The 17,514-nt window shown below is 40.3% G+C and overlaps 1 protein-coding gene across 3 annotated transcripts in view; it reads right to left on the reverse strand.

Moving 5' to 3' along the window:
* The window catches only part of nubpl (nucleotide binding protein-like), a 29,505-nt gene that overhangs the window by 8,234 nt on the left and 3,757 nt on the right, over nucleotides 1-17,514 (reverse strand). For 2 of the 3 annotated variants that reach the window (XM_072568973.1, XM_072568971.1), the window contains 2 exons: nucleotides 15,895-15,929; nucleotides 10,837-10,921 (listed from right to left, as the gene is read on the reverse strand). In XM_072568973.1, the coding sequence (XP_072425074.1) occupies nucleotides 10,837-10,921; nucleotides 15,895-15,929 (120 nt within the window). Of the gene's footprint in view, nucleotides 1-2,586; nucleotides 2,625-10,836; nucleotides 10,922-15,894; nucleotides 15,930-17,514 lie in introns of all 3 variants that reach the window. The other variant, XM_072568972.1, reaches the window with a different exon arrangement.

Genomic DNA, 17,514 nt, shown 5'->3' on the forward strand with positions numbered 1-17,514 from the left:
TTTACTTTCCCACCTATTGCAGTGCAATCCACAAATTTTGCTATATAATCATCTATCCTTTCATTAAAGTAACTAATGTAGATAGTAAACAGTTCGGTTCCTGAGGACTGAAACTTGGGCACCCCACTAATTACATCTTGCCAACTAGAAAAAAACCATTTCTATTGAATCTGCTTTCTGTTGTTTTACCGAACCTTTATCCAAGCTAATACATTACACCTAACCTCATGTAATCTTGCCTTGTATGCTAATCCTTTGTGCAGCATCTTATGAAATCCCTTCCAGAAGGGTCCCATTATCCACTTTGTTTATTACATCTTTGAACAACTCTGGCAAATTAGTCAAACACTATTTACCCTTCACAAAATCATGCTGACTCTGTTGAATGCAAGTGCATTGGCAACCTGTTAATATTGCAATACTTTTAATGCCACCCTATAGTAGTTATATTATATTATAGAAAAACAAATGAGGTGGGCTGGGGCAGGAAAAGATATGATTCCATGTTGAAAATATTATTTATGAGAACTATCTTAAGTAAATAGAGGAATTCATAACAGAAATGTTGACAGGAAATGGATCCACCACAAGCTATTTTCATTAATTAAAATTTTAGTTTGGAGAACTAAAACAAGTTACAATAGCTGCAGTGATACTCAATATTTGAGGCCATGTGACCATTTTCCTGCTCATCTCATTTAAAGTGGCTGTTATGGATGTAAATAACCTAATGGGTTCAGCAAGCACATGACAAACTGGAACCCTAAAGTAATAGGGGATGTACAATTGTTTCAGGACCTGATATTGTTTACCAAACTGTGGCCCACAGACACTTCAGTTCATACATTTTGTTTTTGTTTTGTGTAAAGGTAATGGTGGGTGGTGGGAGAGAAGAGGAAGAAATGATGGCATTGAACATGGAGTGTAAAAACATAAGCATTGCAGAGTGGGCTGGCTAGTGGTCACAGATTGAGGAGACTGAGCAAGGAGTATTGGACAGCTGCAAAAAGATCACCAGGTATCCCCTTAATTACCAAGACAGGTGGTGATCATGCAATGAGTTCAAATAGGGAAATTCTTTTTTGAAAAAATGTATTTAAACTTGAAAGGATGTCAAATTAGAAATTTACTTGATATGGATTATGTGGCATGGCTGATATTTATATAAAAAGAATTAAAGTCATTTATTTTAAGTTTGGTTTTCTAGTTTGTGTGTTGGTAACCAGTGAGGTTTCAGTGTGCTAAAGGTAGTAATTAACTCTTTAGATTAGCCATGTGACAGTACTTTTAAAAAGAGTTTTTGAGACCCAGCTTTGAAGTGAATGGGTTTGTGTACACCACTAATTAATTTATATATATTTACAACGTTTAACAACACAAGGTAAGTCATGGGCCCTTAAGGTTTGTCAGAGATTTCTGGGATTTTTAAAAAAAGCTTAAGATAAACACCGCTGGAGGGATTAGAGAGGGAGAGTTATGGTTTTTCTCTCTTACTTCGAGTTTTGGGGAGCTCCTTTGATGGGGTGGCTCTACACACCAGTGTTTCTGAGAAGGGATGATCATGTAGTGAACTTGATTATCTTTGACTGAAGAGTTAGAATTAGTCCCAGATCTCCCTAAAGAGGTTACTTAAAGCTGAGTACATTGAAGCTGCAGGAAAAAGCTGTTTGTAGTTTGTCTAAAAGCTAAAGTCATAAGTGATTTAAACCTACCAAACTGTTAAATAGAGGGACTTTTGTGCGAGCATTGTAGGAGTAGTATTTCTGGTATTGTGCTAGAGGTGCGTGTTTGCATACTATGCAAAAGACATATCATTTCTTTTCAATTTATGAAAGAGTGCTTGGAATTAATGGAATTATATGTTAACTATGTGCTTGAAAATCTTTGAATTTTTATTAAAAGTTGATGGTTTGGGATATTATATTTCATCTTCATTTCTTTTGTTAATAGACATCTGTTTTATTGCTAAAACAAAATCTACAGCATTGCATCCTTCAGAGGGAGGCTACATATATAGTTGTTTGTAACTACAGGTTGCAGTCTAAGCTGTGTTTCTAGTCATTCAAACACCTATGACATAATTTGTCTTACTTACTGATAACCCAGAATTTGAGAAAATTAGCCACTGTTCTGAAAAGGCAATCCAGCATGATGGACAGCGAAACACAACTCAAACAGTTATGAGTCTTGTACTCTCTTGCAAGTCTCTAACTGATGCATTTGGGTCGTCATATTGGAATTGCTATGGCTGGTATTATATTGCAGAAGCTAAATGTTGTTTGTTTCAATACCTTATACTTAGAATATAAAAGAAGTTTCATTCATCAATCTGGTACTGGCAACATTTATTTCTCATTCCTGGTTGCCTGGATTCATTGCAGATGTCATCTTAAACTGCTACAATCTGCATGGTGAAAATACTCCCAGTGTTGTTCAGGAATTTTGGCATATTGATTGTTTGAATTTGGAGGTGGTGGAGTTAAAAAGAACACAGCAGAAACAGTAGGCGTTTGCATCACAGGGAGGTGGGGTAACAAACAAGTAGCCTAATTTAACTTAGAGGTGGTATTGAGAGTCAGTACTCACCCAATGTAGATAGCATTCCTTCACACTCTTGATTACACCTGATAACGATATTGGATTTGGGAAGTCAGGATGAATCACTTGTCATAGAGTTAGATTAGATTACCTACAGTATGGAAACAGGCCATTTGACCCAACAAGTCCACGCCGACCCTGTGAAGAATAACCCATTCAGACCGATTTCCCTCTGACGAATGCCCCTAACACTATGGGCAATTTAGCATGGCCAATTCACGTAACCTGCACATCTTTGGTGTGTGGGAGGAAACCACAGCACCTGGAGGAAACCCACGCAGATATGGGGAGAATGTTTGTGTGAAGTTTGCACAGTCACCAGAGGCTCGAATCGAACCAGAGGCCCTGGTGCTGTGAGACAGCAGTGCTAACCACTGCCACCAAGCCGCCCCAAGTTAGAGCTGTCACTGATTTTTAAAAATTATTTTAGATTTATTCTTATATTAATTTTGGTTTGGAACGATGACCTCTGGATTGGAATCTAAAGGTGACTTTAAGACTATGTGTAGCAGCTTGTGTCAAAACGAAAGCAGACCAAAGAAACTTTTGTTTATTCGTAAGGCCAAACCTTCTTTGCAGGTTGATTCCTGATCAAAGGTTCTGCACATGCTTCATCACTAGGGAAGAGCATTATGGGTTTAAACAGATAGCAGAAGTTGGTTATTAATGAAGTCAGTATCTAGGAATATGTCCCAGCAAGTCTGGAAAAGACTTTATGCTCAAACAGGTGGCAGATATTGAATGGTAACTGAGAACTTGTGGAGGAGATGGTCAGTCAGGGAGTGGTCAGAGAATTGGGAAGTTGATGCTAAAGTGTGAAGATTTGAAAGCTCCCTGCCTAACCTCCCATTAGCAGCTCTTGGAAGCTCAAATAATAGAAAACTAAGTTATTACTGCCTTTATGTGAAGGAGTGAAAAGGTGACTCTGATTGCCAACTCTAGATAAATAAACAAGAAAACTTCATTTATGCTTGTAGAATAACATAGCATGAAAAACACTTAGGTGATCTGGCCAATTGTTGTTTTCTTTCATTCATCCCTTAACTGTGTTTGTTTGTCTTTTGTGTGACTGGCACCGAAAACAAAGTTTTTTGGTTTTATAAAACAGACCAATTAGATTATTTTGTTGTCTAATTTTACTCTGTTGAAGTTACTTTATTGTTAATAAATTGCTAAGTCTTTCGTTTAAAAGACAAAATAATGTCTGGAATTGATTATTTGCAGAATCGGAGACTGGTTATTCATAGGAGCCATTGTGTCAATTTTGAGGGTCTTTGAAGATTTTAATTATGTAGCAAATACACAAGTTGAAAAGCTGATTTGATTCACCTGTCTGTTTCCATGTCGTAACAATTGAATACCCAGCTCCTGACCTGCATATGTAGGCACAATCTATGTAGCTGATCGAATAAAGTTTATTGCAATGGTTACATTGGTGACATTACTATCCTTGAACTGTGCAGTCCCGGCAGTACTTGAGCACTGCTAAATAAATGCCACTCGTCAGCACTATGCTCCATACCTTCCATCACGTGGCTGCAGAAGACACTGACAGGGTAGTGATTAATGGAATTGGATTTGTGCACAAAGGTAATGATCCAATAATAACACAAAAGGTGGGTGACACCTTTGTCGTCACAAAACGGAACAAATTAGAACAAACATACAACACCATCAACAATATCCTGACAAGTATAAAATTCACAAGAATGACAACAGACTCCCATTCCTAGACATGAAGTTGAATGTACAGTTAACAGACCTTCAAACCAGCATCTACATAAAAACAACATACACAGACCAAATACTTAACTTCAGAAGCAATCATCCCACAAGCAGAAGTGCATCAAGACGGTATTTCAACAAGCTACATCACACTGTAACATCCAAGAATTACAAACAACAGAAAAATAGAAGCGCCGACTCCTCAGAAACAAATCCAAACAAGCAGACACAACGCACCCAAAAGCTATCACCACATTACTTTCAAAGGTATATCAGAAATGAGTTCCAGGTTACTCAGACCCCTTAGCATCATGGTAATCCACAAACTTAAACAGCAACTAATGAACCCAAAAGGATCCATTCGATACTACCAGCAAAACTAACGCTATTTACAAAATACTGTGAGAACTGCAAAAAACACTACATCGGACAGCCACGCAGGAAACTTGCCACCAGGATGCATGAACATCAAACTAGCCACCAAAAGACAAGACCCACTCTCACTAGTTTCCATACATACTGATGAAGAAGGACACCACTTTAATTGGACAACACACACAAGAATTCCTAGTGGCATGGAATTCTATCCAAACTCCATCAATAAACACATCGGCTTAGACCCCATCTACCTTCCCTTGAACAAAAGTGAAAATGACATCACCCACCTTTAGAAACCAAGACCTATAAATAGAGGGGCGGGACAGTGTCGACAGTGTGTTGCTGGAAAAGCACAGCAGGCCAGGCAGCACCGGAGGAGCAAGAGACTTGACGTTTCGGGCAAAAGCCCTTCATCAGGAATGGGACAGGGAGCCTCTGGGGTGGAGAGATAAATGGGAGAGGGTTGGGGAGAAGGTAGCTCAGAGTGCAATAGGTGGATGGAGGTCGGGTAAAGGTGATAGGTCGGAGAAGAGGGTGGAGCAGATAGGTGGGAAGGAAGATTGACAGGTGGGACAGGTCATGAGGGTGGTGCTAAACTGGAAGGTTGGAACTGGGGTAAGGGGAGGTGGGAGGAAAATATGAGGAAACTAGTGAAGTCCACATTGATGCCGTGGGTAGAAAGGTCCTGAGGTGGAAGAAAAAGCGTTCTTTCTCCAGGGGTCGGGTGGTGAGAGAGTGGCGATGGATGAAGGTAACAACTTGCATGTCCTCGGCAGAGTGGGACAGGGAGTTGAAATGTTTGGCTGGGGGTAGTGGGGTTGATTGGTGTGGGAGTCCCGGAGATGTTCTCTAAAACGCTCTGCGAGAAGGCGTCTAGTCTTCCCAGTGCAGGTAGAGAGTGTGTTGCTGGAAAAGCATAGCAGGTCAGGCAGCATCAGAAGAGGAGAATCAACGTTTCAGGCTGGAGCCCTTCATCAGGAACAAGGGTGGAAGCCTCAGGGTGGAGAGATAAATGGGAGGGGTTGGGGGCATACCACCAGCACTCACTGGAGACTCTCACTGATGATGTCACCTAGTCATGGTAACAAAATGCCCAAAAAGCTCAGCAACCTAACTGACATACATATCATCAATCTGAGCTACAAATCTTCTCAAAAATTGCTAATGATCCACTTTGTTGGGTAGTTGCCAGCATTACAGTCATACTTTCGTTTGCAGCAACTGAGGCAGTGACAGCTGTGTCAAAGGGAGGCTTCTGAACTACAGTTAACAATCAAAGAGCAAATGATTACCTCATGAGGTAGTCTACCAAAGAAATGTTGCTGTACTGGAACAGCTCAGTTAAAGGCACATTTAGCTCATTAGCAAAGTCTTCAAGACTTGTCAGGATCATGGCTTTTTTAATAGCTAATACCTTCAACAGTTTCTTGATATTACTTGAATTGAATCAAAATAGATGAAGACAGACATCTGTGACACAGGGAGCCTTAGGAAGCAGAGATGCATCATCCACTCAGAAATTTTCCAAGAAGATTGTTGTGCATATTTCAGCCTTATCTCTGACAGATATGTGCTGCTCTCCATCATGAAGGATATGATGAATTGAGGAGGTAACACCTCTCTCAATTATTTACTTGTTCGTTGGCATCTTGCCAAATTTGGTCATAAATGGCAGAGTTCTAATTTGATGATGAAACTGCTCAGCTAAATTCAGCATGTAATCTCAGTTTAAGGCATTGAAGTAGCACTTCATTTTTCAGCACTCATATGCTGCGTGCGGTTCTTGGTATTCTCCTCAAAAATCCTCATTGAGTCCATGTTTGTCATCTGGCTTGATGGTAAGTATTACGGTGGATCGTGAAGTCACAGGCTATGGCGAGACAAAATTCTGTTGTTGATGTTGTCCAGTTTTGAAATAATGAGTCTGTTCTGAATTTATTCTCTTTAACACAATACAGTGTGACCTCTCCATAACAACAGAACATTAACCCAGAAAGATCAAGTGGAAATCACTCCCATTGATACTGAAGTGAAGGGAAGTATCTGCAATCGGCAGGTTGGACACTTAAGGTCAAGTGGATATTCCCTTCCATCGAGTATTCCTTCCACCACAACTGCTATATTCTTTCAGTCTATGGTCATATTACTGAGCCATAGGTGGGTGGATGATGTTGCAGTTACCAACCCAGAGTTCACTCTAGCCCCTTGTTACCCTCAGTGTTTCTTCCAAGCAGTAATTAACTTGGAGAAATACTGTCCCTAGTAATCAGTGGTTTCCTATTCAGGTTTGATCGAAGCTATGAAACGACATGAGGTCTGGAATCAAAGTCAAATGTACACTTCAATTTTTTTAGAATATACACCATTACCTAACTTGTAGAGATGGCATAGCTGAGGCAGTGAGTGAGTAGCATGGGACATTGTTCCTAAAGCCAATTCTAACAGTGAAACTTAGCCAGCTTTGTCCAAGGGGCAGCTCTCCCAACCTTAGCAAATGTTATTAATCAGGACTTTGCAATGTCACCTGGGCTGGATACATTTTTGTTATATCTGATTTTAATCTTATTTGACTTCCTTGTAGCATTTTGATCAAACCGATATGGTTTGCTCAGCCATTTCAAGGCACGGTTAAGTTTGCAGATGACACCAAACTTGATGGCATATAGATAGTGAAGAAGGTTTTCTAAGATTACAAAGGGATCTTGATCAAATGGCTCAATGGGCTGAAAAATACCAGATGGAGCTCACTCTGGATAACTGAGGTATTGCCTTTTTGGTGCAACAACCAGGGTGGAGCTTATACAATTAGTAGCAGGGTCTTGGGTAGTGTTGTCAAACAGAGGGACCTAGGGGTGCAGGTACGTAATTCTTTAAAGTTTGTGTCACATTTGGACATTTGGCGTGCTTGCCTTCATTGCGCAGTCCTTTTGAGTAGAGGAGTTGGGGCATTATGACGTTGTACAGGACATTAGTGAGGCCTCTTAAGGAACACTGTCAGTTTTAGTCACCCAGTTATAGGAGGGATGTTATCAAGCAGGAAGGTGGTCGAGAAAAGATTTATCAGGATATTGCTGGGTACGGAAGGTTTGAGTTATAAAGAAAGACTGGATGGGGTGGGACTTTTTTCACTGGAACAGAGGAGGTTGAATGGTGACCTGATACAATGAGAGGTAGAGACGGTAGCTGTCTTTTCCCCAAGATGGGGAATTTCAAGACGAGGAGACACATTTTTAAGGGGAGAGGGAAGAAATTTAAAACAAAAGACAGAGAGTGATTAGAGTGTGGGATTAACTTCCCGAGGAAGTGGTGGATGCGGGTACAATTACAATATTTAAAAGGCATTTGGATGGATACAAGAGGAAAGGTTTGGACGGATATGGGCCAAGAGAAGGCAGTTGGCACTAGTTTAGTTTGGGATTATGTTTGGTATGGACCAAAGGGTCAGTTTCTGTGCCATATGACTCTATGATTCTATTTCAGAGGTTAATTAACAATCATGTACATTATTACAGGTCTAGTAATGTAATGTTAAAAAGATTAAATTATACTCTCTCTGTAGACATTAATGCAGTTTAATCCTTTTAATATTACATTATGTTTGGGTGGGGAATGACATTCATGCAGGAATGCAAATGACTCCCACTTCATTTAGACAGTCATTTGCTCCTCCTCCCCCTACTATTATCAAATTAAACTATCTTTCAATCTTTTCCATTCATAAATGCTTTCTAGCCATCCTCTGAAGGTAGATATATACACCTACATTGTCTTGGTGAATTACTAAGAAGGAAATCGTCTGCATAATGATTCTCCAGAATTAGGGCATTTACATTTGCATTATCTCAGAGGATGATCTCATCCTACCATTGTACCTGGGGTAACATGTGACTGTGAGGAAGTGGCTGGAGGTTGTTTTGAGTGGCATGTGACTATGGGGGAGCAGCCAGAGTATCTGTGAGCATGACCAACTGACCTGTACAAAGGGGATGTGCCTTCTTTGTTCAGGGCCTCACTTTGACTTTACTTTGCATGCCTGCATAGCAGGTCAAAGGCGGTCACCTCGCTTGTACAAACTTTACTAAACTTTAAGCTGGTATGTGTGAATTGCATCCAGTTTGTGAAACCTCAGGAAAAGAACCTAACAGCATCATATATCAGCCAAGCTGGGTAAAGACAGGAGGATTCCTCGTCTAAAGGACATGAATCGACGAGACTATTTCTAGTTCAACTTTCAAAATTTATCACAGAATCTTATGAAGCTAACTCATGTGTGTTGGTAGGGCAGGTCTTGCACTCTGGGCCTTCAGTAAAAGTGAAATTAAAAGTGAGACAAGCAGTTTAAGTTATTTAGTTTGTTGTATCAATTTTAAGTTGGAGCTGAGCCCAAGGAAACTCTCAGTTTTAAACCAGTCATTTTTTGAAAATCACATACAGGCCTGCTTATGTCACATCAAGAACTGCTCAATGACACAGTACCACAAACACGATTAGAGTTTCTCCCTTCTAGCTTGAAGCGTCACAACAGATTCAAGCAAGCTACGAGAAGAAAACAAAATAAGTGATTCTTTGGAAAGGTCTGAATGAATTTAAGTTTCTGCATAACAAATGTTCATTATTTTTCCATTCCCTGCACCCCCAGTACAGTGTATAAATTCGTTAAGGCAAAGACAACCCAGTGCCATTTCAACAAGAGTAGGCTGACTTCTTACAGGTAATAAAACAACATAACTAAAGCCATTTTTAAATTAAAAATAATAACCCAATAAGCATCTTATTACATCATACTAAAGCAGAAAACCAAGTCTCTCTAGGAGAAAGTGAGGACTGCAGATGCTGGAGATCAGAGCTGAAAAATGTGTTGCTAGAAAAGCGCAGCAGGTCAGGCAGCATCCAAGGACCAGGAGAATCGACGTTTCGGGCATGAGCCCTTCTTCAGGAATGAGGAAGGTGTGCCAAGCAGGCTAAGATAAAAAGGTAGGGAGGAGGGATTTGGGGGAGGGGTGTTGGGAATGCGATAGGTGGAAGGAGGTTAAGGTGAGGGTGATAGGCCAGAGAGGGGGGTGGGGGCGGAGAGGTCGGGAAGAAGATTGCAGGTCAAGAAGGCGGTGCTGAGTCAGACGGTTGGGACTGAGATAAGGTGGGGAGAGGGGAAAATGAAGAAGCTGGAGAAATCTGCATTCATCCCTTGTGGTTGGAGGGTTCCTAGGCAGAAGATGCGGCGCTCTTCCACCAGGCTTTGTGTTGTCATGGTCTGGTGATGGAGGAGGCCAAGGATCTGCATGTCCTTGGTGGAGTGGGAGGGGGAAGTTAAGGTGTTCAGCCACGTGGCGGTTGGGTTGGTTGGTGCGGGTGTCCCAGAGGTGTTCTCTGAAACTTTCCGCAAGTAGGCGGCCTCTCCCCAATGTAGAGGAGGCCACATCGGGTGCAGCGGATGCAGTAAATAGTGTGTGTGAAGGTGCAGGTGAATTTGTGACGGATATGGAAGGATCCCATGGGAACGTTTAAGAGAACACCTCTGGGGACACCCGCACCAACAAACCTAACCGCCCCGTGGCTGAACACCTTAACTCCCCCTCCCACTCCACCAAGGACATGCAGGTCTTTGGCCTCCTCCATCGCCAGACCATGGCAACAGGAAGCCTGATGGAAGAGCGCCTCATCTTCCGCCTAGGAACCCTCCAACCACAAGGGATGAATGCAGATTTCTCCAGTTTCCTCATTTCCCCTCCCCCACCTTATCTCAGTCCCAACCCTCAGACTCAGCACCGCCTTCTTGACCTGCAATCTTCTTCCCGACCTCTCTGCCCCCATCCCCTCACCTTAACATCCTTCCACCTATCGCATTCCTAACGCCCCTCCCCCAAGTCCCTCCTCCCTACCTTTTTATCTTAGCCTGCTTGGCACACCCTCCTCATTCCTGAAGAAGGGCTGATGCCTGAAATGTCGATTCTCCTAATTACCACAAAGGTTGGTGCAATCAGACTGGATGAATCAACTGGACAAAAAAAGGAGTCTGGAGCGACCTCATGAGAACATGGATCCACAGGTAGTGAAAACCAGGATACCTAGAAGTGAGTGTACTCCATTAATCCAAGTGTAATTTCAAATTATAATATCTTATGTTAAGAAACTTACTGTTTGTCAGTTCTGGGCTTCCTCTTAAATTCATCATACGTGGGATAGATGGACCATACACATCTGCATCAAGCAGACCCACAACCTTAACAAAAAGGAAAATAGTGACTTGCTATACAATTCAGCTCAATACAGTTAGCTATATTCAGCCTTGCATTTTAACACAAATGAAGACAGCTTTGCAACAAAACTAATATCTAATTCCATAAAAAGAACTTAGCCAAAGTGTTACCCTCAACTCAGAATTACGAATGAAACAGAAGGTACAATAAATACCTTTGGTTTGGATAATGCCATACGCATAGAAAATCTTGCCTTGGTTTACATGTTTACTGCTGCCTATTTCATGATCTTTATTAACATACAAGTTTATTTAATCAGAAGCTATACTTACAGCAAATATGCTACTTACCCTTCAAACCTTTGAAATTTGAGAGAAATAAAAAGAATGACATGCTCACAATATTGAATCCAATTCTGTATCATTAGCTCTCACTAGGAACTACACTTTAAAAGCCTTTAGGTTAAACTGGCCTGCACCATCAATTCCAGCTAACTCTCAAAACAAGGCAAGTATGAGTAGTGGCAAGCAGCTTTTAAAAAAAGAAAAGCACATTAAAACTTTTTGTATCACATTAATTGTATGATGGCAAGCATTTATACACAAGCACTGTACCACCTTATTCATTAGACAAAAAGAAACCTCAATTCAAGTAAACTGATTACACACTTTAAGCAAAATTATGCTTAATAAATATTAATTCATGCTGCTGCAAAAGGCTAATTGTAACATTGTATAACATCCTGGTTTTGAAAACAGAAGGCAACAAAAATTTCTTTTGCTGGTCAACAAAAAACAAACCTGACATATTGCCAAGTGCAACCAATATTGGTTTTCAAAACAGCTGGACAGTTGGAATACAGAATTACAAAGTATTGACATAGCGCAGCAATGATCTATCAGACAATATGATCAAATTTCTGGCAATTAATTCTATGTTAAAAAATGACTACATCAATCAGTTCAACAAACTCAGTAAATATTTCAAGTGATAGGTTATTTCTCATTTATTCAGCTGGGAAAGTTTATCTAGCTAGAAAATAGAGCTTTGACTTTGTAGTTCGCAGTTTAACTTGTCCAAAAATTTGATAGATTTTATACCATGGTTTCTAGTTAGCAGATAGTAAAACAGCTCTGCTGATATTCAACACCTGTGTGATTAGGCCAAGCAATAATGTGCCTCCTTGGACAGACTGAAAAATTCTTAGTGAGGCAGATTCTCCACCAGGACATGAAAACAAAATTGAATTAAATACTTGTAAAAATCTCCAATAATTCAAATTTGAAAGAATAAGGCTCCATACATACAAAACTAAATTCAAGGTCAGGTGTAGTTTTTACTCATTAAAATTTAATCACACCACTGAAGTTAAATGGATGAGCCTTAATATTTGTTCAGTGGGCTAGAGCTGATAATCTGGAAGGACTAATTTGAGGCTAAGGTTGTTGTGTCTTAAGCTACCAACAACTCAAAGCATTTCCAGTTCTGGTCAGCAACACCAGATTTCTTTTGGATCCATATAGGCTCAATAGATTATTTTTAAAACGGTGGGTGACAGAATTTCTAATGTTCCATCCACTAATATCAAAACTTAAGAGAATACAAGTTCTTTTCCAGTAAACCAATGCAAAGTTTTTACAATTGAGCTGCAACAAACTCCTCAGTTACATCATTATCAAATATATATTGCACTAAAAACATTCATTTCAAACGGCATAGCATGGCGATCCATTTAACACAGATGTCAACAATAAAGAACACACGTGTAAGGCTCAGAGGAGATAAGTGGCAGTCATGACTGATTCCGGATTGTAATAGTCATGCTTTCCAGCCTCGAGAGAAAAGCTAGATGTTTATAATTCTTAAATTAAGCGAGGAACAAAAAGGGTGTGATCTGACACATTTGGAAAATGGAAACCTCAAATCTACACACAATATTTGTGGCCATGATGTCGGAGTGCTTCAACCTAAATATTGTAATAGCCCCACAGGTAACCGTAAAGCAAAATAATCAAATTTACCAAATGGTTCTCAGATGGTGGAACTCACAACAAGTTTTCACTTTTTGTAAATTATACTTCAACACAATTCAGAATAAACATAAAAACAAATTATCAGGGAGATACTTCAAATAGTCATTTCATATAGACAATATGCATGTGCATCATTCTACATAGTCATGTGGCACTAAATATGGTTATAAAATCCTCTAGCTAGACCTCTGGTACATAGCATTGCTTACTGCTCCACTGAACCGATACAGCTGTCAACTGGCATTCACCAGCAAACAGCTGTCACCAAAAGATATGACCAAGTATCACTGGTATCCACACACACAGACAAGGAGGAGACCAGTTCGACTGGGACAATACATACATCCTGGGACAGGCTAAACAAAGACACACATGGCAAGTCCTAGAGGCCTGGCATTCAAACTGGAACTCCACGAACAAACACACAGACTTGGACCCCATTTAACAACATCTCAGAAACAGAACCAGAAATGATATCACCCACAACAACAAACCAAGACAGATAAATAGCAAGTGGGACAGAACACCAACGCTTCACTGGAAGCCTACTGATTATGTCACCTAGCATGGTGACGAAACGTCTGAGAAATCTACCAGCTTAGTGAGCAAATTTACAGCCTGACTTTTCACAAGTGATTGAAAACTCTTAAAAATCCTAGCCAAGTTTTTTCATAAACAATTACAGATTCCACAACCATTTTTAACATATTGCAAATTTTCCTCACCGTACTATTCATACATCACCACAACATGGGAGTTTTGAAAAAAATTTGTTCATGGGATGTGGGCATCACAGGCTGGGCAGTTCAGAATGAAAGCATGACTGTGGGTCTGGAGTCATGTGTCAGCCAAACAGGTCAGGATGGGAGACATTAGTAAATTAGAGTCAACAGTGGTCACATGGTCATCATTAAAGTAGGGCCCCTTAAAGATCAAAGAGATGGTCTTTGTGTTGAACCGGAGCAGATGGCTGAGATATTAAATGGATATGTTCCGTCATTTTTTACTGTGGAGAAAGAAATAGATGCCAGAGAGCTCAGGAAAATAAATACTGATGTTTTAAAAAATAGTTCACATTACAGAAGTAGTGCTGGGTGTTTCAGAAGATATAAAAGATGGATAAATCTCCAAGACCCAATCTCGTACATCCCATGACATTGTAGGAGGTTAGGGAAGAACTTGCAGTATCCCTTGCATAAAGATTTATATAAGCTATAATTAAGGGTGAGGTGCTGGATGACTGGAAAGACGTTAATGTTGTGCCTTTGTTTAAGAAATGATGTAAGGAGCAGCCTGGGAGCTACGGACCGGAGAGTCTGACTTTAGTGGTGGGTAAACTGTTGGAGATGATTCTAAAAGATAGGATTTGTATGAAGTTAGAGGCAAAGCTTGATCAGGGATAGTCAACATGGTTTTGTGTGGGGGAAATCATGTCTCACAAACTTGATTGGAGTTTGAGGAAATAACCAAGAAGATTGATGAGGAAAAAGTGGCAGACACTGTTTACTTGGTCTTCAGTAAAGCCTTTGACAAGGTTCTGCATTGTAGACTAATTAGTAAAATGAGATTACATGGTGAGCTTGCAAACTGGATGCAAACTTGGCTTGATGGCATGAGACGGAGAGCAATTGTTGAGGGTTTGTTTTTCAGACTGGAGGTGGTGTTCCACAGGGATTGGTGCTGGGTCCACGTTTGTTTGCCATTTATATAAATGATTTAGATGAAATTATAGAAGGTATGGTTAGTAAGTTTGCAGATGACACCAAAATTGGTGGTGTTGGAGAGAGTAAAGAAGGTTATCTAAGATCACAAAGAGATCTTGATCAATTGGGTCAATGGGTTAAAGAGTGGTTGATGGAGTTTCATTTGGATAAGTGTGAGATACTGTATTTTCATAAAAAAAGGGAAGAACTTATACAATTAGAAGCATGGCCTTGGGTAGTGTTGTAGAACCAAAAGACCTACAGGTTCAGGTACATGTAGACAGGGTGATTAAGGCAGCGTTTAGCATGCTAGCTTTTATTGCTCAGACTTTTCCAGTATAGAAGTTGGGACATAATGTTGTGGCTGTACCGGGCATTGATGAGGCCTGTTCTGGAATACTGTGTGCAGTTCTGGTTGCTCTGTTATTGGAAGGCTTTTATTAACCTGGAGAGGGTTCAGAAAAGAATTATCAGGATGTTGCAGAGAATGGTAGATTTGAGCTATAAGGAGAGGCTGGAAAGACTGGGACTTATTTCACTGCAGCATAGCAGGTTGAGGGAGTGACCTTATTGAGGTTTATAAAATGATGAGGGGTACAGAGAAGATGAAGGGGAGAACAATTTAAAAAAGACAGGAGGTGCAACTTTTTGTAAAAAAAAAAGTGGTTCGTGTGTGGAATGAAGTTCCAGAGGAAGGGTGAATGAAGGTATAGTTACAATATTTAAAATACAGTTGGTTAAGTTTATGAATAGGAATTATTCAGAGGGATATGACCAAGTGCAGGTAGTGGGACTGATTTAGTTTGGGATTAGTCTGTTTCCATGCTGTATGACTCTACTAGGCAAGTATTTTATTCCAGACTTGTAATAGATTAAATTGCACCATCTATCAAGGTGGGAATCAGATCTGTGTTCCCAGAACATTAGCCTTGGAATCTAGATTACTCATTCATTACTCGTGACATTACCACTATGCCATTATCTCTCCCATTTTGCAACAAGTAAATTGTGGCTATTTTAATCAATCTGTTGCAAAACATCATGACACACAGCAGGTGCAACTTAAACCCAAACCTCCAAGCCCAGGAGGTAGAGCACTACCTGGTGCCATAAGAGCCCTAAATAAATTGTAATTATCAACACTGAACAAGTTAATTACAAAATATGATTTCCAATAATAAGTGCACCAGTAGAAATCTTAGTGTAAAAGTTTTTACCTTTCAATTATATTAGGTTTCACACAAAAGCACATCCACCTACCATATCGTTAGCAGCAATTCCCAAAGCCAAATTCACTGAAATTAAAGTAAATTTAGATTAGTGCAAAACACCAATAAGACACATTATATCTTAAAATTATCATCTGTGTACAAGTTTGAGAACTTCCAAAGGCAAAGGACACAATCATCACTCTTCTCCACTCCCAAAACAAAGAAAGAGAATTCACAAAGATAGTCATTCTAGGTGCCTCCGATTGACGCTTCTACTTCTGGTTACCAAGGATTAGGGCCTTTCTGGAGAAATACAAAACTATAGAAAGAGGAGTGCCAGACCGCATTTCAATTTATTGCCAATAAATTACAACAGATTATTTCACATATTGCTGAAAAGAAAAATTAAAAGCTGAAGCTTTATATCTTGCACTCATCAGGACAAATGCAAGCTTGAAGAAGCTGATTGGTTGGCAAGTCAACTCTGACTGGCTGAGGCAATGCCATGGAGGAGTTGTTGCTATTGGTTGAAATTCCTGGATCAGACAGACAATCATTTCAGTTCATAATCTGGCCCACTTACTCTTAGCAGCATGACATGTTTGAATACAGGTAGCGTGCATTTAAAGTCACCTAGCACTCTCAGTACAGGAACAGGCCCTTGGGCCCTCCAAGCCTGCACCGATCTAGATCCTCTATCTGAACTTGTCACCTATTTTCCAAGGATCTGTACCCCTCTGCTCCCTCCTCATTCATGTATCTGTCTAGATACACCTTAAATGACACTATTGTGCTCACCTCTACCACTTATGCTGGCAACACGTTCCAGACACCCACCACCCGCTGTGCAGAGAATTTTCCACACACATTTCCCTTAAACTTTTCCCTTCTCACCTTGTGCTTGTGACCCCTAGTAATTGAGTCCTCGACTCTGGGAAAAACCTTTTGCTATCCACCCTGTCTATACCTCTTATGATTTTGTAAACCTCAAATCAGGTCCCCCCTGAATCTCCATCTTTTTAATAAAAGTAATCCTAAATCTACTCAAACTCTCTTCATAGCTAGCATCCTCCATACGAGGCAACATCCTTGATGAAGCTCCTTTGCACCGTCTCCAATGCATCCACATCCCTCAGGTGATGTCATGACCAGAATTGTATGCAGTATTCCAAATGTGGCCAAACCAAAGTCCTATACAACTGTAACATAACCTGCCAACTCTTGTACACAATACCCGATGAAGGAAAACATTCCATTTGCCTTCTTGACCACTATCGAGCTGCATTGCCACCTTCAGGGTACAATGGACTTGAACACCCAAATCTCTCTGTACACCAAATTTTCCTCAGGGCTTTTCCATTTATCATATATAAATTTCACATCATTCAACAATTTATTAGGACTGGAAATCTTGTTAATTGCTGAAAAATTAATCACAATGATGTTTCCAGCAAAACAATCTGAATTACCTGAGTTGGTCCTATTTTGGCACAACCGTTCCTTCTCTCTGATGCAGAGCCTCCCCCCAATCTGCACTGCTGTCCAAAGTCTTTAAGAGGAGCTCCCCATCCATCAAATCCCTAACAGCTTACTAGACCTGGCCTCACTCACTATCAAGGCGCAGCTGCCATCTCCCTCCCCATCTGCCGGACAAACCTGGACATGAAGT

Source organism: Chiloscyllium punctatum, chromosome 4 (assembly GCF_047496795.1).
Source record: "Chiloscyllium punctatum isolate Juve2018m chromosome 4, sChiPun1.3, whole genome shotgun sequence".
NCBI classification, from domain to species: Eukaryota; Metazoa; Chordata; class Chondrichthyes; order Orectolobiformes; family Hemiscylliidae; genus Chiloscyllium; species Chiloscyllium punctatum.